The 25158-nt window shown below is 33.6% G+C and overlaps 2 protein-coding genes across 2 annotated transcripts in view; one reads left to right on the top strand and one right to left on the bottom strand.

Annotated features, from left to right (window-relative positions):
- The window catches only part of LOC129756135 (phospholipase A2 inhibitor), a 143913-nt gene that overhangs the window by 85738 nt on the left and 33017 nt on the right, over positions 1 to 25158 (bottom strand). The gene's annotated exons all lie outside the window — the stretch shown is intronic.
- The window catches only part of LOC129753650 (uncharacterized), a 37845-nt gene that overhangs the window by 7231 nt on the left and 5456 nt on the right, over positions 1 to 25158 (top strand). Inside the window, exons 4-5 of the mRNA XM_055749491.1 lie at positions 8725 to 8827; positions 24766 to 24932. Of these exons, the coding sequence (XP_055605466.1) occupies positions 8725 to 8827; positions 24766 to 24932 (270 nt within the window). The remainder of the gene's footprint in view (positions 1 to 8724; positions 8828 to 24765; positions 24933 to 25158) is intronic.

The raw sequence follows: 25158 nt of genomic DNA, 5'->3' as shown, positions 1-25158 counted from the left end.
AGACATAATAGCATGATAGGAATAAAAGAATTACATAAATGGCAAAAACAATCAAAAACTATAAACAAAACAAATGCATTAGAAACATAATGAAAAAATAATAAAAGTGATTTAAAATGATCTAAATTGTTTTAAAATAGTAGTTTTAATGTAGTATTACGTGAAAAAAAGTTGTGTTCAAGCGATTTTCATTGATTAACAGCATTTTAAATTCAGTGGAAGCTGCCATCTTGGATTCCAAGATGGCGTCGGAAAGAAAAAAATCGACATCTTCTAGCTTAGCCTTTTCATTCAATACTCGTATAGTGGTGGTTTAATGCGACTTTTTGTCAGCATTAAGCATTAAAAGTTGAGCGGATGCCGCCATCTTGGATTTCAAGATGGCGTCGGATAGCGAAATTCGACTTCTACTCGTTTAGAACTTTCACCCGATACCCATTTTGTTGGGGTTTCATGCGATTTCAAGTAATTTACACCATTTTAAAGTTCAGCGGAATCCGCCATCTTGGATTTCAAGATGGCGTCAGACAACGAAATTTGACTTCAACTCATGATTTATTCCACGGGTCATTGAAAACCAATCCCTTTTCATTCAAAAAGTCTGTCCTCATTTACTGTACTAATGATTAACAACTCAGAAATGAGGAACTCAACCTTAGCGTGTAATTGGTTTGCTTGCGAGAGAAACGTCAAATCGTAGCTTTTTTTGGGGTCATCATTAAACCATAATAAAACTATGAATTGACTCACGCCATGTTGGTTGCAAAATCGAAGGGTACAAAATGACGCCATGTTGATGGATTCACAATGCCAGCATTGGAAAATATTTTTTCAGGCCTTTTTTCCATCAATCCCATCATGATTGACCATCAGATTTGACGAGGCGCATTTATTTTAAGATACTATTTCATATACATTTTACCTAAAATCTTGACTGGCAGTAGAAAAGACGCTCATTATATGGGTAAAACATTGGTTTTTTAGCTATTAATTTTACCAGATTCATATCTGAATAATGCAATCATCATTCATCAACCATTACGGTTGCTGGAAAAAATAAATAAAAAACTCCGAGAACTGACAGAACCGAAAAAAAACAAAAATATCTAACATGTTTTATAATAGCTTTTTAAAAGCTTTGGTGACCAATATTGATGACTAACAATGATTGGTCATGATGACGTTCCTAGGATAGGGCCAAATAGCCTAATTTTGGCTTTATTAGAGTCCAGGTGATGTTATAGAATGTACTTTAGCTTTTTATGAAGATTAATGCTATGGTCCAAACGACATTTTGCTGACCATAATAAAGCTAAAATTGTTACTTGGGCTAGCAAATAACTAAAAATGAGCAGTTCCATGGATCGCAATCTGTGCACCCGGGTTTTACTTAATGTGACAGTTTTGTTCTGATGGACAGAGAAATTTATGTTGAAACCGAATTCAAGAGGCCAAATTCCTCGAGATGTCTCCTCATGAAAAGTTTCCAACCAGATTCTAATTGGTTTTTCCAGTTGAATTCCAGTAAAATATGATGATTTTGCCAAGGTTTTGCTTCTGCGGTAAACATAATAGATCAATACATGACTGAAAAAAGTGTGCAAAGATAAAATAAGATATGATATAGGACAGGCCCGTGCGAAGGACCTGTCTATGGGGGGGGTTTTCAAAATTCAAATTCAGCTAAAAACGATAACAATACCAAAAATAAACACCATTTCTCACTTATAATTACCACACAAACTAAAAAAAAGAATGATAAAAAACTATGTTTTCAAATCATATAACAATGAAAGTTTAAAATTTTCGGTAAGTCATTGATATTTTTTTCAAACTGATGTTCCTTATTCTGAAGCAAATTTATTCAGAAATCTTAAAAAAAAAGAAAATGAATAAGATAAATTCTCCTAAACATGTCAGAAGTTTTTTTTAATAATCACGTTTCACCATAACCATTTATTTAATCGATGACTCAAGGCAACAGCATTTTGGTGGTTATTTTTTAAATGATTGATTTGGTAAATTTTAGCGTACATTTAGTTTTTAGTACGTTAGGTACATTTAGTTTTGGTGGTAAGGAGTTTTAAATGTATCAGTTTAAAGTGAAATCTAACATTGATAACTGATTAACCAATAAACCTATTTTCATGAAAAAAATCATATTCTGATTCTGTTTATCATATTTCATCCAATTAAGGAATAATCTTATGATGAAAATGATGTAACATGATGCAATGATCAACATATTTGTTGAAACTTGCAAAATGATTACATGAATGCTTTAAAAATATTTAAAATTCAGTTTGCATTAAAACTTCTTAAAAATTTGATAAACGAGAAAATGTTAAAAAACATAAAACTTCTATAACTTTTTCCGCAGAACTCAAAATTACTTGAAGTCTTAAAGAAAGTTGATAGTTCATATAAAACTTTATTTAAAAAATGATATGTTTCTAACTTGAGTTTTTGTAAAAAAAAGCGCAGACATTTCTTAAATGCTTTTTACTTATTTTCAAAAGTCATTTCAATAATGAAAGCTGATAGAAATATTGCATATTTTGATCCGACTACCCTAAATTAGTCTAAATTACCTTTTAAATTCATTGCATCTCAAAAATGTAAATTTTGTGGCCTTGTGTAAATTATGTGTTGTGTTCCGCATCCAGAAGAACAAAAAACACGAAATAATATTTAGTCTGAAATTGATTTCTTGAAGAATATATCAAATCAGCATAACATTTGTAAAGAAATGAACGATTTTTTTATAAAAAAAATGGTTCATTTCAAACTCTGTTGAAATCTAGAATTTGGTTTCAATTCGTAAACTTCGAATAGTGTCGTAGATCGAAATGTCTCAAGCCAAGGGTTATGTAGATAAGACGTAATTCCGCCGGAGGCGAGAAAAATTTCTGACTTGCTTGTCAAGTATATTTTAAGATCAAGTAATTTTCCGTTACTACGGTGAAAACTTTATTTGGAAAAAATCTTCATGGGGGGGGGGGGTTAAACCCCTAAAACCCCCCCGTTCGCACGGCCTTGATATAGGATAAAGTAAGAGTATCTCTTGAAATCAACGGTAAATATTTTTTTTATATTTTTACATTTTATGGAGCCTTCATTTGCTCCAGAGAAAGTTTTTCGATCATAGGACGATACATAGGACCTTATTAAATATATCCTTGTTTGACACAATTCTAATATTTAAAAAAAAAAAACAAAATATGAAATCGAATATTAAATTGGTATTCATTGTTCTTAATGGTCTATATCTTTATTTTATTTGATTGGTTGTAAAAAAATCCGCGGATTTTTCAAGCAAACATTCATATTGAAACTTCACGATAATTAAATTCAATATTTGGTTTTTCTTTATATCAACAATTGAAAAATTCATCACATGCTTGATTTATGATCAAAGTAAAATTGTTATGGAATCCAAATAAACGGGAAAACGAAATTAAATTAAAAATATAAATGTCTTGCATATGTACAAGTATATATTTATCACCTTTTTCTCCACTCTAGGAAAATGAATTTTGGTTTCGTCAAATCAGTCACGTACCTGTGGAAAAAGAAAATAGAAAATATGTTTTAAAAATTTATTTGCAATATTCTAAGTAAAAGCTGAGACAATTGTATGTACACAATAGAAAAAGTTTCAAATAGTATCCTAAGTTAAAACCATTTTATGAGACACATGGAAGATTTTTTTATATTATTTGAAATGGTGAAATCTCTAAATCGGTTGATTACCAAGTGAACCGAATTGTAGAACCCAAGACTCAAAAACTAAGTACTTTAACCGACAAACTTGTCTTATTCTTGCTGAAAAAAATTGAAATCATTGAGAAAGATTCTTCCCTATCAATAGAAGTTAGTTATTCATGAAATCTCGTAAATTTTCAGATAACTTTTTGTCACAATATGTCATTTCTTTGCTGATGATTTTGCTACTGTCAACAGTTTGCGGAACGGAAGTTCTAAATGATGAGTGTTGCAAAATAGATCATTCAGATTCTTTTCATCATTGTTTGATTTTTTATTCTTTCTTTGTTGTTTTTAACTTCTACACTAAGTTTTTTTTAACACTTTTTATCAAATTCAATGTATTAACCAGTTTTTGCTTAGCTTAGCTTAGCTTAGCTAGCTTAGCTTATTTGACTACTCATATCTACCTTAAATGATTGAACTCGAAATGCAGTTTAATTAGATAGGGGAGAGTGGGGTATCGTGGCCCACGGGGAAACGTGGGCCACTTTTAATATCTCAGATGTGTGTTGAGATAAAAATCTCAAACGAACTGTCATCGTCGTCGCTTTGCGTGAGCATATATTCCTATATGTTGTTGACTGAAATACGCAACATATGCTTCTTTTATTTATCAAGCTACAAAAAGTTAGAAAAATTTACTTACATAATTAAAAAAACCACCCGCTAATTTCATCGATGGGGAACCTAAAGTGCATAACAAAAATATGCTCATACGCTTATGATCTTAGTTTTGTCATGATCTTTCAAGTGGAAAAGGAATTTTTGATGAAACATCAATAAGTCACACAAACGCAACCAATTTGCAAATCATAGCTTGTGGGGAATCGTGGGCTACACATCTTAAACCACCTATATTTTTATTTTTTTATACACATTCAGAACTTAAAATACGTTTTACCTATCTGCAAAGTTTTCTTATGCCAAATCAAGAGTTATGAAAAATATTTTAACCATCCTATATAAGAAATTTTGCCAAAACGTTCGCGAGCCAGGTTTTGGGATCTATTCGATCATACACAGCTCTATTTTTTATTTCATCATCTGAAATTGCTTTAAAATAACGAAATGAATTATGAAATCACAGTTTTGGGTCAACTCATAAGCTTTGCATGTTATTTGGTCAATTTGGATTTAGTGGCCCACGATTCCCCACCATTTTTCAAAATCCAAAAAATATTGCTTTTTTTTAAACAGTCAGAATTTGGGGAAAATAACTTATTAAAAATTTAAAAAAAAATACTTTATGATACCTTGAAAATGTAGAAAACCATGACATTTTTTATTTTCATTTTATTTTTTATAATAAAGAAATTATGGAACAACGAAAAAGGTGGCCCACGATTCCCCACTCTCCCATACTCAATGTCCGGATTTTGCCAGGTTTTTGGGTAAAAATGCTCAGATTTGTCTGGCCCGGATACTCTCAGAAAATTTTCTGAAAAGTTTAGCTTATATGATGTTTTGCTTTGTGCTTCTGATTCTGTACTGCAAATCATCTTTCAACAACTGATAAGTACTGTAATTTATGTTATTTATTCAAGTATAGAAAAAAGCTAAGAAAACGTTATTCCAGTCGCCGTAAAAACAGTTAAGTTTTTATTCAAATGTGAAAAAAAATTCATATTTAAAACATAACGTTACTAGGACTTTCAAAAATATGTCCTTTTTTCAAGATGAACAAATTCAGCAAACTATTTTCAAGCCCGGCTGGCAAAAGATTGTACAATCAAGTCAGTAAATATTTGCTAAATTTATAAATTCAAATTAAAATTCAAATTGGGCTTAATTTATTTTGAGCAAGCGTTATTTAAATGGTTTTTTTCGGAGTTGGAACAATTTCAAATCTGCTGTCTTTTTTTTATAAAAATTTAAAATTTGAGGTTATTTTTCTTACTTTTTAGTTGATTTTTGGTATCTGCTGAAATTTGTCTGGATTTTGTGTTGGAAAATTCAAAATATGCATATTTTGTCAGTTTTTTTTTAAAAATACTGTAAAGATGAAAATTATTTAAATTTTTGAATTCGAGGTTTTTTTTTCAAATATCGATCTTAAAATAATTCGATTTTTCGATTTGAAAATCACAGGAATAATTCTCGTATGTTTAAATAATGTGCCGCTATTAAACTTCTAGTCGCCAACCCCGTCTTTAGACGGGGTATACTAAAACCAGCATTAGTTTTACTTACTTTTTGCGCAAAATGTTTGGAAAAATTGTTAATCTAACAATCCTCACTAATGAACACTGTTCAACAAGCAGTTGTCAAAAGCTAAGAGAAGCTTAAAAACATGCTTATGCTTATGCTTATGCTTATGATACATACACAGCCAGATCTTGTCAGCATCCCGGTGAGTAGTAAAAGTACATTTACTACTCATCTTAACTAGGCCGGGCCCACTGTGCAGTATATGACGCAGAGACAACTGGAACACAGGGAGGAAGAAACGTGGACAACAGTACCATACGTTTCCATGGCTACTTATAACTAAGATATTAACGTTGGAAGCACATATGCTAAAATTTCTGTGCTCCTTGATGATGGTCCGTATGCATTCGTCCTTCTGTGGATGGAAATGATGTTTTTCTGCACAGAAATCCGAAACTCCATGGTATAAATAATATTTCCTTCGAAATTTACATAATTTTTTTTCTTTAACTTTTTTTATTTTAAAATTTCGATTCAAGTATTGTTTTAATGTGAATAGTAATACTTAAAATTTTGAGTTTTGGATTTCGATGCACTATCATTTCTGGTCTTTGATCTTGGATATAGCGCCTTTGCTCGCTCTTGAAAAGAAACATGAGAAGAAAAAAAAACGTAATTAGTGTTCCCAAATCCCCTTCCCCCATGAAAACTTCTTTCAAAATAATTCAATAATAAAGCAGTACAATTTATGCAGTACAATCTATTAACAAAAATTGCTCACTCCTCGTTCTTTCAGAAGACATATTATATTTTTTGACGTAAACGAATTTAGCTTGTGATTAGTGAAAAAGCGAGCATTCATATGCTGCACCATGGACAAAGTTGCAACAACACGAAGCATTTTAAGAACGTGCCACAGAAAAAAAGTGCTTTCACTGTGTGTGGGTAGAAAACCAATCTATTTCAGTGCTACAGAATAAGAAAAAAACCCGGACCCGTAATTGTAAGGGTCAAACTAAAAACATAAATTGAATTAAAATATAGAAAGAATATACTTAGCTTTTCAGTTATTCCTCATACTCATCAAAGAAAATCTCAGGAAATTCAATCGAAGCAATCCGGACGAAACCATCAGCCAGCAGGGTTTTTGGTCAGCTTGAGATCAGCAATCAGCACAGCCAAAACTGCAAAGGATCTCTTTTCTCTCCCACACTCACTCAGTTACCGTTTTTTTTTTAGCTTTTCAACAATATTTTCTTCCTTTTTTCTATTTCTTTGCATTTTTTCAGCGTTCTCTGCATTGACTCTCGGAATTTACTACCAATCTTTGTTATCCCATTCGATCCGTCTAAGTAATAACGAATCTGTTACGTCTTACTCCCTACTCATTTTACCACCAAAAATTATTTTTCTCTCACTTTCACACCACTGCACTTTACCCAGTGCTGTTTTTTTTTAAATATTGCGCACCCACACCAATCAAAATAAGTTAATTTCACCATTGCCAGCCCTCAAAAGCTTTCTTCTTACAATCCTCAAATCTTTCCATGTCATAATATTCATTTTCCAACCCCGTTACTTTCCCAGCACGCTTCCAACGAAAACCACACATTAACAAAAGGCTCTTTACTGGTTTACGAGATTCACTATCAGATTTAAACGAACTCACTTCACCACCTACACGTGTTTTTTTTCCAACAATCATTTTTTCTGGTTTTCCTCAAATTTTCTCCCTTTTTAGAAAACGAAATTCCCAACTTTCTTCTGAAAAATGGTGGCCACATTATCACTGGATCCCGGATGTTCGGTATTAACATTTTACATCGGGTTTACTTTAATTTATCGATAAAATCTAAAAATTTTGCGGACGGATGAAAAAAAAACGCGTAAGTTGCTTCAAAAGCCTCGCCTACTTTTTTTTTTCGCTAAGAGAAGCTTAAAAACATGAAAAAAAACTACAAATGGACGTCTTTTTCGAAAAAATTATCAATTCGACAGCTTCTGAAATCCTTGATCTATGTGTATTTCAATATAAAAAACTGATAGGCAGTTAGGTCTAAGCATTACCAATATTCTGGATTGATTTATCGAATCGGGGTTTGGGAAAGAACGATAACAATCCGAAAAAATATGAAAATATTCACTTTTCATATAAGTTGAAGTATCTCAGTAATATATAATATCTACCAAAATTATGTTAAAATATAGCTATTTGTCTGTCTTAATATGTTTCAAATTATGGAAAAAGTTGTTCAAGTGAAAATGGTCAAGTTCGTTTGTCCCTGTGGTTATGCAATTTTTGAAACATTTGTCCAATTTTTCCCCTCATCTATGAAGTTTTTCGTAAAACAAAAGTTGTTTGTAATCATAAAACCAAGCTGTTGTGAATTTTTGAACAAAAAAAATGGTTCTAGATGGTTAAGCCTAACCCCATTGTTAGAATTCTCAAAAATAAATTGTCAGTCCTCCTTTCGGACAGTTGACTTTATATAAGGTATGACATTTTGGAATGATGTGGCTTTTTTTTTTTCATTTCCAGATTTCACGGTACTTTGAAAATTTACCCGATCAGTACACGGAAGCAGAAAAATTAATTCTTCCACCGGTCGAAAAGTTGGCCGTTTAGTTATTAAAGTTCCGACAACCGGAAATGGGATCGGTAGGACACCGATAAATGGTTCCAAAAACCTGAATTCTTTGATGTATGAGAAAAAACTAAGCGTTGGAATTCTAATGAGTTCGATTTATGATTATTAATGTCTTTTTCAAAATCTGTAAATCCGATGTGTTTTTGTTGATATTTTTCAGGGAATTGCATGTTGATCGAACAGCTTGGCATCCGCTAGGTCACTTGTTCGGTATCGAGCACTCTGATGGTGCATCAGATTTTGGTTCAAAAGAGTCAGACAAGGTAAGTTATTTTTAATCTAATTATTTTTATCAAATCATATTTTCAATTTCTACAGGATCTTTCAAACCGGGCTGCGTCGAAAAAGTCCCGGAATCCATGATTATTTATCATTTCAGTGATACTTGTGTGTTGTAGTGAATGACTGTGAAAATAAATTTAATTTCCGAAGAATATTGTTCCATTTATTATTATTGGCTGCAACAAAAATTCCACAGAAGAAGAAACAGTTAAATGGACCTAAATTTTATTTTGGCTAACCACATCAAACATAGTATTCATCATGACTTCGCGTTAAACTTACTTAAAACTCACGTGGCTTTTAATTGAATACCATGAAGAATTTATTCGTTTTCAATTAACCTTATTTTCTCCCCCTCCCAGAAAAAACCTCATTGATTTCCAAGAGACAGAAATGTGAGATAAACGTAACAGGGAAGTCCTGAATAAGTCGCCTTGTATGACATGAATCAATATCCCAGTGGCAGTATTCTTTATGCCGCTGGCACACAGCGATTTAAGATAGCGATTTTAATAAATTTGATATTTGATAACAAAATTATTTTTATGAAGTCCATTTTCAAATCCCTCTAAAATTTTTGATCTGATCTGTTACATAATTCTGATTTTAAACTTATATTATAAATTTTCCACGACATCTTTTTTTAACTCCAATTGTGCAAGTAATTTATGAACAAATCGAAACATGGATTCTGCAAGCGGATTTTTTAAGTGGAACATGATTCGCCTTCCATTCAACTAAAACTATGAGCATAAAAACCAATGCATTCCTGTTGTTTTCTAAGGAAAGATTTTAAGCGATTAAGCCAAATCTGACCATATTTCGTTAATCTGTAATCTGTAAGCTATTTTATGGGATAGAATCTACCGTTATGTGTTGGAAATTTTCATAGATAAATAAGAATTTCATTTGAGATTACCACTAAATTGAGGCTGTTCTCGTCGTACCTGGAACTCGAAAAATATGTTTTAATCTCCACCCCTCAAATTGTTCAAATAACTGTGAAAACCCACCATAACCAAACATTTCATCGTCTACGAAATACTCTCATCTGCCCTTCTTCGTTCGTTCGGAAGCTCCCCCGGAGTTCGTGCCCGCAAACGTTTATCTATGTTTGTTCACATGTCCAAAGCAATGTTCGGTCCGTGTCGGCAAGATTGCGCCTCAATTTACTCTTCCCTCAGTTCGGCGAAGTCAAAGAATGAACCCCACCGGAACCGCAAACATATGAAAGCTTGACTGAATTGGACTCTGGCTGGACAGGTGCGGTTTTTTTACTCCCTACTTCTACCTTCTTTTCCATTGATTCACCCGTGTGATAACAGCAGGCAGCAGCATCAAGTTTCCATTCGGAATTGCTGGCAATGTCCGTACGTCGTTTGCACCGAGCAACAAAAAAAAAACACCCCCGTGGTGCCTTAATTTTGGAAAATGATTATCTCAGCACTTTGTTGACAAATGTGTGGCATATGCTCACGAAAATAAATACACCGAACCATTAACCTGTGCTATAGCAAAAGCATAGAGGAGATACCAATCTGCTGAACGTTTTATCGGACCAGGTGCCATGGATGGCATCCCGTGGTTCGTGGCACGTTCATTTAATCGTGGGACGAATGAAAAGTTTTCATTCCGAAAATGAAAGTATAAATGACTTTTTTCGAGAAGAAAAAAAAGTTTCTCACACGTGAGTCTTTAAGTGAGTGACTTTAACTGTTGCCGGTACCTTTATCATCGTCCTCTCAAGATTCAACGCCATGAGAATGGAATTTCTCTTCAATAAGTGCCAATGGCATTTACCGGAATCAGATGCGAAGGCAAATAAATATGTGACGATCACGAGCGCAATCGAACTAATTCAATTTGCATCGAAATTTGCGTCTTTTCTGATATCAGACAGAACGCGACGATACGCGAACGGGAAACAGAAATTTGTTTGGTGGAAATGAATGGCATATCTTTACACGAATCAGCCAATCATGCATCCTTTTGACGAGAATGAGAATGTGACGTGTGGGGATTGTTAGATGTAATAAATAAAATCAATAATAATTTGAAATTGAATTGTTTGGAAAAGAGTCATCTTTTTTCAAATTGTTTGATCGTTGAAAAATATTAAATTTCAAACAGTATGCTACAACAGTAGACTGAGACGATTTGGGATCACTTTTGAATTTCTTTAACCCTGGGGTCAAAAAAGCTTCGTTTTGGATCAAAACTCATTCATTATTTTTTACTTTATTTTTAAGTAAAATTAACATGAATAAATTTGAACTTTTAGGTTTGTATGGGAAAATTGAATATTGTTTTCTGAAAATTCAATATCATTTTTGTTTCTTCTGAGGAACCGAGCCTCCTGATGGTTTAAGTGCCAAATTATAAATTTCCTTAATAGGAAATTTTCCGCTGAACAACTTTGTTGAAGACCGTAACTTCGTATCTAATTGGGCGAAAAATTATTAGCTGTTTAACAGGGGTATGTCTTTTGGCATCAAAAACAATAAATTCAATTGACATCACTGTTGGGTGCCTAGCGAGGTATTGCATGACTTCTTTCCATGCAATACTTCGCGAGGTACCAGCAGTGGTGTCAATTGAATTTATTGTTTATCAATGACAAAAGATGTACCCTTGTTTTTTGCCTGATAAGATACGAAGTTGCGGTCTTCAACAAAGTTGTTCAGCAAAAAATTTCCTTTAGAGACAAATTGACACAAAAACCATAAGCAGGCTCGGTTTCACAGAAAAAAACAAAAATGATGTTGATTTTTCAGTACAAAATATTCCATTTTCCCATATAAACCTTTAAGTTCAAATTTACTCATATAAACGTCACTTAAAAATTCTGCAAAAAATCGTGGTGAGTTTGGAACCAAAACAAAACTTTTTAGACCTTATAGCTTGAAAAATTCAAAAATGACCCGAAATCGACTAATTCTATTTGAGCACTCTTAAAATCTATAAAGCGCATTTTGTAGAGTCCAAACTATCCTCCAGGAAACTCGTTTGTAGCAGTAACAAAAAGAAGGGGTCCCAAGGGGCTCCCTTGTGGTACGCTGCTGTTGACCCAGTTTTTATACACTGAATCTGGCATTCGCTTTCTTCACAAATTAGACTCAAATATCAAAAATCAAATACGAACGAATCCACTAATGAAAAATACCGGTAATCCTATTTTCATACACGACTTACAGGAGAGCATTCATGTTAATTACGTATAAAGTTTTTAACATGTTTTCAACATGCATCGGCTTGTAATCCCAACATCACATATTGTGAAGTTCTCGAGAACTCTACTAAATTAAACTCTACTGTTGATTGTTTTTCTAAAGGCCATGTTACAATTGGAAGCGTAACCATAAACTTTTCAGTTTGTAATTTCCTTTTTTTTTCCCGATTTTTTCTGTCATAAATTCATGGTTTGTTCAAGGCTTTGGTTGTATAATTTCTTCAAAATATATCAAAATGTTCAACTTATTTAGTTGATTTTGCTGCTTTATAACACTAATATTATAGAACATTAGGAGGAACTCGTCTATTTTAAGGCTTTCCTCACATTTTTTAAAATTGATTATGAAAACATCCTACACAAAAAAGTTATTTGTACAAAAAAGCTGGGATCAACTACACTATTATGAATGTATAACATACTTTTGAAAAATGTTTTTAAATCATTCTCACAAAAAAATTGTGTATAAACCAGGACTTTTCTACGATATATTCTATTTTTTTTAAATAATATGTTACACTTATAAGCTGGCATTTAAGCTGTCGGTAAACTGTCGTTTATAATTGTTGAGGCAGGTCAAGTCTCACCGTTAAGATTAAAGTGAAAGTGAACACCACTTTGACTGAGTCGAGGTCAACGACCTGTAGGAATTCTCCGGCAACTGTGTTTGGACACTATATCTAGTGAAATCGTCTTTCTGGTATAACCGGGTTGGGGTTTCTTCAGGAGATATCCACTTGAACAATCCTTTAATGTAACTAGGACACTTTTAGTTTTATTTGAGAAAACGCGGTTTATTATTGGAAAATAACAAATTTCTGGTCTATCCTTTATTGCTATCTTCTAAGCACTGATCATGCGAGTAACTCAAGAGAACAATTATTTAGTGAGAAGCTCTGGTGGGTTCAGCCAATAATATATAAAAGAAATAACATCGCTTTCTAACAATAATTATTTGTTTAAATATGTTGTTGAAGGGTTTTTTTTTAAATCGTTAATCAAACATTTTTTTTGCATCATTTGGAGTTCTTATTGCAGAATTTGGAAATCACCATCTCAAATTTGAATTCTAATCTCAAAAGTTTAACAAAATATGGGCAACGAGTTTCATAGTCAATAGTTTAGCATATCGAAGTTTAAGATTTAGAAAAATTAAGAAATTTAACGATTTTTATTGCAAATTTTTTTTTAAGATATGAGATCAGTAAAAAAGATTCAGTAATTTGTTCAACTTAATATTGTATTTCCCTCAACATATATTTTAAAGTAAGATTCTCAGGAAGACATATTTAATAGGTTTCCGCAGAATCAAGCTAGACTTAAATCTAATTTCAAGGATTCATGCAAAAACATAGTTGAACAGCGGGCAAACAAGCTGTCAAATTTAAAGGAACTCAAAAGTTCACATAATATCTTCTGAAGCTATGAAAGTTATGTTATAAAATCTATAGTTTTAGGGATATTGCGTTTTGAAATTTCAAAATTATCAAATTTTTAGTGAAATGAATCATTGATGAATGAACTGACAACTCTAAGAAAAACAAAACTAAAACCCTACAAAACAAAAACTGATTTCGAGTCTGTTTATTACCCTCGATTCGATAAAGGATTAAAATTTTCCGTAGCTCTAGTTCCACAGTAATTATGCCGGAAAAAAGTTTTATAGAAAAATGTAACTTTTACTGACACCACTGAAATGAAAAATAATTATTTAGAGAATTGTTCATCAAATTTTTTTCTAAGCCGATGGTTCGTGAGTTTTTTTAAATAATATTTTAGTCTCAAATTCTGCTTGTAAATTTTCTGTTGTTCTATTTATCTTATATATAAAAATGGAGGCGTTTTCTTTGTAACAACATCACGTATGAATGGTCGGTCGGAATGAAGTGAAATTTGGTGGCCGAGGGTTTTTCGGGTCGGAGATGGTTTGTATAATAGTTTCAAGAATCTCACTTTTTACAAAATCGACATTAAATGGGACACAAGTCGTACACTTTGTTTACGATTTTCATAAAAATCGATTCGAGAGCTCGATGCAGTTAAGGACGTGTAGATGATGTAAAACATTTATTATGACTTATTTATTAAAAGGTAAAACAAAGTTTACCGGTTCAGCTAGTTGTTAATACTTTTGAAAGTCCTGTTTATCATTTTCAACAAAGTTCCACAAGTAAATAAAAAGTGATAAACAAAATTTCAAAAATGGTTATTTAAAAATTGTTGAATTAACAGAATTAATTTGTAAACATTGATAATTTTGACATTTGCTTGAATTTATCAGCTGCATGAAATTATGTGTATCTGTTTGCTCAATCATTGTTTTACTTCTGCTCTCTTCTGTAAATTTGTAAAGATTAACATAGTAAATATCTTAACGGCTTTCCAACATAAAAAAAGAGTTTTTAAAAATAATTTTGATGTTTAAAATTTAAATAAAATTCCTGCATTGAAATTATTACAAAAAAATCGTTATTCAAAAGTTTTGCGTATCATTTTATTTATCTCTTTTCAAATTCACAAATTTGATCAAAATTCGAACATTTGAACATCACAGAAATATTTGTATTGTTGGATATTTCTCTTTGTTTCTTGATGTATTCTGCAACTAGCTTGTTGAAGTTCAGAGTCTAAAAATAAATTTATCGATAATAATGATACCTTGTGCAAGACATTTTGGAACAAAAAATTATTTTTGTTAAATTCATATTTCTAAACCATTGCAAAATTGTGTAATCATGTCTTCAGCAAACTTGTGAATCTAAAAAAAAATATACATATTTTTAAACGAACAAAGTCATATGACTTTTGGTTTAAATATTCTAAAATGTCAAAGAAATTACCGAGAATTTTCAAATTTTTAGCTTTTTATGATTTTGATACCTCGGTTAAAGTTTTTTTTTTAAATAAATTTATTCTGCTTATCCACATAAGTCGGAAATGTAAAAAGGAGCCCTTTAATCGAATCGTGATGTCAATAACATCTGAAATACAAGATAGTATTATAGAATAAAAATTTAATCTAACAATTAAAGCTAAAATCTCCTTTATTCTGTGGAATAAAAAAGTTTTTTTTTAATTGAAAGGAAAACAAAATATGAAATTCAAGACTGAGTGCAAATCCAGAAGCCTGTTACTGTGGATTTTATAAAATCGGAACCAAATTTCATACAAATCCGAGAACCAAAACTAATTTCGCTTTGAAATCTGAATCTAAATTTGAATTTTGAATCCTCATGAATCCACATGAATTTGACATAAGAAACAAAACTCAATTCAAACACTGAAATTCGAATCTGATTTTTAAATCAGAATATGAAATTTGTGCGTAGAGATGTATTTGAAATTCTCGATAAAAGAAGCATAAATCTTAAAATTTTTGAGTCATAAAATTGAAATTTAAACAAATTTTAAAACTAAAACTGAGAATTATTTCAGTAATCTAAAAATTGGATTCTATTTCGAATCTCGAGCATGACGGGACAATCTGCAGAAATTGGAATCAGAAACTTATTTTCAAATCTGACATTGCCTCTTATCTTGAACATTAAATCTGATGTCCGATAGACGATTTAAGATTTTAAAGATCTTTTCAAAAGAATCTTTGGTATAGGTGTGAAGATTGAGTAAGAAAAATCTGCAATTTTAATTTCGGGATATTTAAGTATGAGGTTTTTGATAAGAGAGTACAAATACGAAAATACTTTTAAAAGATATATCATAGATGTGAATTTATAATGTAATTGTTTAATAATTGTAACTTTTTTTAGGTTAAAACCATTGCTTGCAATCTACATACACAACCCCTCATTACAAAGCTCTAGTCAATTTTCTACAGTGTTGCTTAAAATTCCTACAGCTTTTTCGAGTAAATTTTCGATAGAAATTTTAAAATTTTCTTCAAGTTTTTGTCGCGGATCAGGAATTTATTAATTGACTCGTAATTTTCTAAATTTTCGTAAACTTTCAAAGAAAACGTGACATAAAAGCTTTAAAATTTTTTATTTGGAATTTTCAGTATAAATGAAGACCATATTTAGATTTATTTTTAATTGTTTCATTGTCCTGTTTTTAGCTCTTGAATTAAACAATATCACTTCAAATTATAATAGAAGCTTCTTCTTACATTTCCAAATTTGCAGCTCAGAGTTTTGAATTTTCATTTTAATCTTATCTTTAGAGACAGTTTTGAACTCTAAGTTTCGGTAAAAGTTGTGAGTTTTTTTAAACTTAGTTATGTAACAGTTTGTTACTTATTTCTATGCAACTCCGTCACAAAATCGCCTAACTCCTATCCTCCGTGGTGAAAACTACAACAGTCATTTCAATTCCCTTTTCCAAAAACGCCTAAACGCAGGCACTTTCCTCTAGGGGTTATCCATGGGCGTCGGGTTTAGGCAGGGTTCGTACCGGGGAAGTGATATCACTCGGAGAGCGACACACTCGAGTAAAATTTAATGAACGCGTATGTGTGTCGGTCGAAAGTATTTGAGTCTTGTCACGTTTCGTCCGTACAGAGCTTGTTCTTTCTGCCTGTGAACGTTCTAGATAACGGAAGTGCGCGTCGTGTAATTGTAATTTCGTAGTTGTTAAAAAAAAGTGATGTAAATGTTTTAAAAGTTATTCTACTATTTCAGATAGAAGTAAGGAAAAGTCAAGCCTTACAAAAATTAGAAGTTAAAATCCTATTTAAAAGGGCTAACGTTAAACTAAAAGTACGGTTAGTAAAATATTGTGAAAATAAATGTAACATGTTAAAACTTAATGTATATACACATAAATAGATTAAAAAAAGTGGTTAAAAACACACCGACCACATTGAGTGTACAACAAAATTCTACAGAAACACTACGTTAAAAAGGTAAATTATTATAAGAAAACCATAACATAAAATGTAAAACACGTGCACATTAAAACAATACGTCACAGATATCATAACCGATTTTGGCAGGTCCAAGAGGGCCTTTTTTGTGTTTTCGTCTATTTGTACCAGCACGCGACGCAGCCGATAACAAAACAGGGCAGAAAGAAATCGGAACGCCACTAATCCGATACATCGAACGACTGACAACAAGTACGTCCCTCGTGGCAAAATCCGAGACTACACGAGAACGATCGTACTGCTGGTCGTTGGCTCTTCCGGGACGCCGGAAAAGAGCCAATGGTACCTTGAACGGTGCTGCAATATTTCCGCATCGATTCAACGAGCCGAACCGAAAATAACATCTGCCGTACATCGGGTTCAACGGAATGCCGAAAACAACTAATCGACCTGCCGAGTTGCAAACGAACCGCAAGTATTAATGTGTGACGTATGTAGGGAACATTATTATGAATAAACCCAAATCATGTTAAGTTGAAACCTATAGGATTTCTGTTTGGTAGAGTGGCTTTAATCCCTTTACATTATTTATTGTTCCGTGGTAACGTTTAAGGGTGAATGAGCCTCCCCCAAAACTTCATTTCTAAAGCAGTCCAGACTAGAAATTACCAGCTCTGTTTCGCGTGTAACTAAATGTAATAGTTTGACCCGAATGGCATCATGCGAAGTACCCACCCAGTTCTACGTCCCTGTCTGATCTGTTTCTTGGTGATTTCCCTTATTTGAGTTCTCCGGAGGAAAGTGTCTTGGGTTTAAAAGAAAGCAGTCGCATACGATCCTGAGTTCCTAGCATAATTTCCCTTTCCCATGTTCCCCACCCACTGAGTGTAGCTGTCAAGTTACAGTTAATTGAAGAAAAATCAGAGTAGTTTTTAATTTCAAAACTAATGATCTTCTTCCAATTTTTTTTTTATTTGTTGAATTATGACTCCGAAATTAAACGGAATTTGGTTTAAATCTCTGACCATGGAATCAAAAAATTAATTTTGACTCCCTTGTCCCTTTTCCCGGGTTTCCCAGTACAATTTTCAATTCCAGGTTTTCCCGGTTTTCTAGAGACCCTGAATTGGTCAACATTATGGTCTTGAACAGTTTATGTATGGCAGAGAGAATTGCTACCTCACGATAATTTTCAGCTTCAGCAGGCAACTTTCAACCATTTTTATAAATCGGAAATTCTTAAAATTCGTAAGGCGTCAAGTCGAGATCTGGAGCTATTTAAAAAAAATTGCCAAATGGCGACGCCTATGACTTTTATAGCCTTCGTATAATGTTATTTAAAATTTGCTGCTAAACTGACTCAAATCTGGCTCCAAATCACACACAACCAAATTAAATGTTGAAGGCATATTTAACAGGTCCATATATTTTTTAACTCGCCCTAAAAAGAAATAAAAATAAAATGTTTAGCTGAATTTATAAGAAAGGAGCAAACTCATCGTGGAATTGATCTCTTTAATTTTCCCGCAACAAATGATATAAACCACTCAAATCAGAAAAAATATATTCGAATGAAAAAATTTGTATTCATCAAATGAAACCACAGACCCGAACGACCCGGGTGGTTAAAAGGTCTCTAATAAATTATAATAATAATCAAATGAAACTTAAAAAACAAGAAAAAAAAATGACACAACTAATAAACATGACAAAAAATTTAAAAAAACGACAAAAGTGACAAAATTATTGTTGTCCTGTTAGCAACGAGGTATTTTGGTTTGGATACCGTGAGTCCATATAAGCTAACTTAGAGCTATAGCGATTACAATCTTGTCACTTTTTCTAAGTGATTTTCAACTCTGAATCATTCCTTAAATACTATCAGTTCCTGTGTAAGTTACCCAGAATAAACTGTCGACACTGCAGGGAAACTCATAACCACATGCTGTGTTGGCTGAGTTTAGCGTGTATGATTTGTATTTTGTTGTTATCATCAACTGTCAACCGCTATTGTTCTCGATCAGCGAATTGACGAAAAGAGAACGAAACCAAAACAATCTGTCTTGTTTTTCTTCGCAGTCGGCAGCAATCCGATACGACCCAATTTGGACGGACTGGCCATGGGGAACGACATTCTGGAGGATCCGAAATCATAAGTTTCAACCATATCAAAAATAAGAAAAAAATAACAAATACAAAAAAATGCAGCTTAAAAACAACGAAAGAGTCAAATTGCTAATATCGAAAATTACAAAAAGAATAAAAATGAAAAATTTAAACTTTTTCCTTGGTTTAGTCATTTTATCAATTTCTTCTCTTTGCCATGGTTTTTATCTTTTATAATTTTCAATCATTTCCATTGTCAGTTTCAGAAAGTCAATTTACGGTCAAATTTTTTTTTTTATAAAAATAGCAACTCTCGACGTTTAAAATCAAGGGTGTCCACGATGAAAATGCCACACTATGAAATTGCTCTAACTTTTTTAACCGTTGGGTACAATTTAATGAAAATTTGGGTGGATTTAGTTCATAGTGCATTGTTTACATCCTGCAAGTGGAGTCGGAAGAACAGCTTGTGCGCAGAGATGGCAATGTGCCTTACTTTTTTCAGGCATTGCCTGATTTTTCGAGGCCCTGCCTGACAATCTGATAAGCCATTGAATTTCACAGATTTTTGAAAATATGCCTGATTTTGCCTGATTTTTGCGAATGTCATAAAAAATGGGTAGTGAGGAACTGGAGTAGCATGCAGAGTTTATGCATGCAGAAAAAATCCAAAATGTGAGCGCTAATAACACTAGTTTACAAAATTTTAAAAAAATCGTGAACTTGATTAACTGACCAACATTTTTAATGTAAAATCGGGCGCTGAATCCGAAAACGAAATTCAAAAAAATCTCAGTAGAACCGTTTTTGAGTTATGCTCCAAATATGAAATTTAGAAAAAATTAAAAAAGTTCTTGTACTTAGATTAAAATATCTCGGACGGCATAACAGTAATTTGAAATCCCTTTTTTGCATATTGAAGGTGAACAAGTTATCTATCGATCATCTGAACACTGTTTTTGCGTTCGACCAACAGTATTGTTGATATTAGTGACTTTATGAGAAAAAAAATTATAAAAAACGCATTTTTTTAGAGAAAATTTTGTTTCAACGAAAGTTTTAGACGCGATGGTAGCATTTAAAAAATCTGATTTTGTTTTGCGCTTGAATGTCAATTTAAAACAAAGATTTCAAGTGGTTATTTATCAAAATCGGTTGAAAATTGTAGAAGTTATGGCTACTTTACCATAACTGAAATTTTTGGAGTTTTTAATAATTTAACGAACCGCAGTACACTTATCATAGTATAGGAAGCATGGAACATGATAAATCTCACTCGCTCTAAGTCAAAATTATTTATTAGCTCACCAGAAGGTCACATGCCAAGTTTCAGAAAGATCTGACCATAGGGAGGGGTTGCTTAAGTTTTAAACGTAAATACAATTTTGAGGTATTTTGCCCGGAAGGAACGAAAAATACTGGTTTTTCATCAATAACTTTTTTCATCACTAGCTGATTGTTTTTTATGGTTGATTTTCTGAAAGCCTAAGTTGAGACAAATATTTCACCCGAAGACTGTAATTCGATTGGATTTGAAACAGAAAAGTTATTGCGGTTCAAAGATTGTATTTTGGTCGAAAATTGTCGTATAAAACGTAATGCGTAAAAAGTACTCATTGCGTATTGGGCAAAATTTGCGGCCTTTTTCGTTCCTTCCGGGCAAAATACCTCAAAATTGTATTTACGTTTAAAACTTAAGCAACCCCTCCCTATGGTCAGATCTTTCTGAAACTTGGCATGTGACCTTCTGGTGAGCTAATAAATAATTTTGACTTAGAGCGAGTGAGATTTATCATGTTCCATGCTTCCTATACTATGATAAGTGTACTGCGGTTCGTTAAATTATTAAAAACTCCAAAAATTTCAGTTATGGTAAAGTAGCCATAACTTCTACAATTTTCAACCGATTTTGATAAATAACCACTTGAAATCTTTGTTTTAAATTGACATTCAAGCGCAAAACAAAATCAGATTTTTTAAATGCTACCATCGAGTCTAAAACTTTCGTTGAAACAAAATTTTCTCTAAAAAAATGCGTTTTTTATAATTTTTTTTCTCATAAAGTCACTAATATCAACAATACTGTTGGTCGAACGCAAAAACAGTGTTCAGATGATCGATAGATAACTTGTTCACCTTCAATATGCAAAAGAGGGATTTTAAATTACTGTTATGCCGTCCGAGATATTTTAATCTAAGTACAAGAACTTTTTTAATTTTTTCGAATTTTCATATTTGGAGCATAACTCAAAAACGGTTCTACTGAGATTTTTTTGAATTTCATTTTCGGATTCAGCGCCCGATTTTACATTGGAAATGACCTTCAGTTTACTGAGTTCAAAAATGCTGTAAACTAGTGTAATTAATCATAGCAGCTTTGCGTACTAGCGACACGTGGCATACGTCGCGACGTTGAAAATAATAACGACGCAGCGCGAGTTTCCTAGGAGACTTGAAGCATGCTATTGATGGCCTATGGAAAATGTACAGTAAATAACATAAACAATGTTCGAGTACTACATCGGAATCGCCTACTGGACTGATAAAAGGAAAACAAACCTGCGAATGACAGGAATCCCGCAAGTAAAAAAGCGTCGCTAGTCCTACTGTCGCTATTCGGTTTGGTGCTACCATACCATAGCTGAAGGGAAAAAATGAAAATATGGCTGAATCGAACCAATCCAAACATTCCCGTTAATTCTTATTTAAAAAAGAGATTCAAATGGAATCTTTCGATTGCTTGTTACAGTAGGTTTATTCAACCAAGAAGGCTCTCAACACATATTAGAGTGAAAATGTTGAGCGATGACCAAAAAAAAGACATCCCTCTGAACGAAATTTCCGTTACTTTAACATAGCCTGATTTTGTCTGATCTTTATTTCGCCAGTTCCCTGATCTTTGAAAAAAATGTTGGCAACCCTGCTCGTGCGTGATAAAATCTTGCGCATTCATCACGAGAACAAGGATCTCTCGCATCGTTCCATCGCTAAAACGTTGGGAATCGCGAATTCCACGGTGTCACGAGCGATTAAGCGGTTTGAGGAACGATTGCTTACCGATTGGAAGCCCAGAAGTGAAGGAAAAAGTATTCCGTACAACACCAAAAATCACAACCGCGTAGTTGGGTCTTCAACCGAAATCCGAACGCCTCCGTTCGGGATGTGGCTAAGAAGCTGCACCTAAGCCGAAGATTTGTCCAGAAGGCTAAAACTAAGGCTGGGCGTTCAAGGTACAAAAGGCCCCTAATCGCGACGAGAAGCAGAACATTTCCGCCAAAGTTGAATGCTGCATCATGGACGACGAAACATATGTGAAGGCCGACTTCAAACAGATCCACGGTAACCTGGTTTTCACAACCAAGTATAAGTTCAGCGTTTCGGAGCATGTCCGCTCTCAGAAGATGTTCAAATTTGCGAATAAATTCCTGGTTTGGCAAGCCATCTGCACGTGCGGGAAGCGGAGTGCATCTTTCGTGACCCAGGACACGATTAACGGACAGGTTTACATGAAGAGTGCCTCCAGAAGCGGCTGCTTCCTTTCCTGAAGGCCCACAACGTCTCAACAATCTTCTGGCCAGATTTGGCTTCATGCAACTACTCCAAGGACATGCTGAAGTGGTATGCGAGCAATAAGGTCAATTTCGTGCCGAAAATGTTCAACACTTCGGAGCTCCGCCCCATCGAGAAGTACTGGGCGATTATGAAGCAGCACCTTCTTAAACGACCTAAGGTAGTGAAGACAGTCGAGGAACTGAAGAAAGTATGGGTTTACATGCAAAAGACGGTTGATTCACAGTTTATGTAGAATCTTATGACCGGGGTTAAGGCCAAGATGCGGGCATTTGCGTATGATCTGTAAATAAATAACGAATAAAATGGTAAAATGAAGTTTAATAGTTATTTTTCAATCCCTGAAAATTTGATGACAATCGGATGAAAACTCGAATTTTGCGAATCAATTTTGTGTGTGTCAATTTCATCGTGGACACCCTTTAAGTCATTTGAAGAATTGATTTTCGATTCCTCAATTTCCAGCTTGGCGCTTGGTAGGCGATTTGATGTCTTGAGTTCAGCTTCGGGCTACAACTGTAGCCCGAACATTCTCTAAGGCACTCACAGACACAGAAATCGGTTCAAATAGATGTTCGTATTAATGAAAAAACATCTCTAATCTTGTTAAAAATCTATTAATTTTAAGGCAGTTGATGTTATAAAATGTAATGTTTTTTTTTACTGTTAAGGCGGCCGCACAATAGCCCGTCAGGCGTCGCGTCGTGTCAGCGTTGCGTTGACATTTGATTTTAGGTATACCATTTTCCGTTTGTGTCATCACAATGGTGCGTCGCGTCAGTGAAGAAATTGTACTAAAACGCAAAACTTGTTCTAAACAGCAGCGTTTTCCGGCGTCGACGTTTTGGTTTTGAAAAATTTCAAAATTGTCTCGCGTCAGCCAGCGTTCTGAATATTGCGTTTTTATTATTATTTTTTTTTTTAACAATTATTTATTTGAAACGGATTGCGTTTTTATGTTTTATGCTGAATTTTAATACAAAAAGACCCCAAACCCAAATAACGGTCCACTGTTTTCTCGTTTACATACAAATGATCAAATTCTATCATTGAAATTATTTTTCAGCATTTAAGTGTTCTTTGATACCTTGGGTAGATCAATGAAATGGAGCCATCACATGAAAATATTCTTGTTGATCAAATAGATTTTCGAATTTTTTGTTTTTCTTTAAAAATAGTTTTAGTCAATAGATTTATTTACATACTAATCAATTAACATTTATGCCAACCATTCATGCTGCCTCTGCGTGCAGTTCACTAGTTTGACTGATCTGGTGCGTCCCACAGTTTCATCCTTCCACCGATCCAGATCATTCCTGAAACCCATCGGCTACCGAATATGTATCAAATTAGCTGGAGGCTTATTTGTATTACGTGAAGTATACCCTGAAACAGAAAAGAATATTATTTAATTTTTTTGCAGTTAGAATGAATTGGTTTTAATATTTTGGTAGTATTTTAAACTCCTAACCTGCTGTATCTCTTGATGTTGACCTAATTTTCCATGGTGAATCTCCCTTCTGTGGGGCAGTAGCCGTTCATCAAGCAGCGTAAATTCCGTCGAAATAAAACTTGATAGCAATTTCCACAAAAAAGACGAAAACAAATTAGACACGAAAACCAACGGAACGAAAGAAGCGAATCAAAACAAACTTTTGGTTGCTATGATTCTTGACGCTGTATTGTGATGCAAAAATCTTCGGTTGCGTCGCGTCAGCGTTTTAGTACTCGACGACGGCGTTGACAGCTGACGCGACGCGACGTTCGACGCTGAATTGTGTTTTTGCCTTTAGTTTTACTCAAACATTACTTTTGTTCAAAATTTCCAATTACAATTAAAATTTTCTGTAAATTCTTTTGATTTCCTTGGCAACAGAAAGAAAGTTTACTAACCATTTGAATATTTGAACAAAAACAAATTAGGTATGGTAATTTTCTTCGATAAAAATAGGCCAATGGCATTGAATTGTTCACTTCTGAATCGGTTTTCTATGAAATATAAATTTCGAATCGATTTGGGTCAACTGCCAGCATTCTTGACACATTCTAGTTTATTTTCATTCCTGTATTAACAAATGACATTAATAAATTCTACAACTGATAGAAAAGCCCCGCCATAAGCTCTGCTAATCTCCTTCTGGTAGGATATCCACTTTGAAAAGTTGTATCGACAAATATAACACCACTCGCAACAGGATCTCCATCAGGACAACCCCCAGAGTTATCGGCCATCCGCATCCGGGGTGCAGCAGCCAGAGCATTTCCGGCTTAAAATCTCACTGTTGCCGGTGTTGTTTCTTGAACATTTCTGGGCCTGGGTCCAGCTGATAGCGCAACAGAAACCGGACATAAACATGGACATGTAATGGGCAGAATTACCGACCGGATTAGACAGTTCGGTTCCGTTTTCTGCGCCCTTGCTCCAATAATGCGTTATAGCGGAAGGAATGGGGGACATATTATGTTTGTTCCCCTCCCTCTTTTCTCGTTTAGGAGAAGGATTTCCGGAAGACGCGAGAAACGTCTTCCGTTTTCCTCGTGTGCACCCAACCAAGAAACTTTTGCCTGATTCGTCTCACTTACTTTGG

The sequence above is a fragment of the Uranotaenia lowii genome, chromosome 3, assembly GCF_029784155.1.
Source record: "Uranotaenia lowii strain MFRU-FL chromosome 3, ASM2978415v1, whole genome shotgun sequence".
NCBI lineage: Eukaryota > Metazoa > Arthropoda > Insecta > Diptera > Culicidae > Uranotaenia > Uranotaenia lowii.
This window is presented reverse-complemented; position numbering and strand designations above follow the sequence as displayed.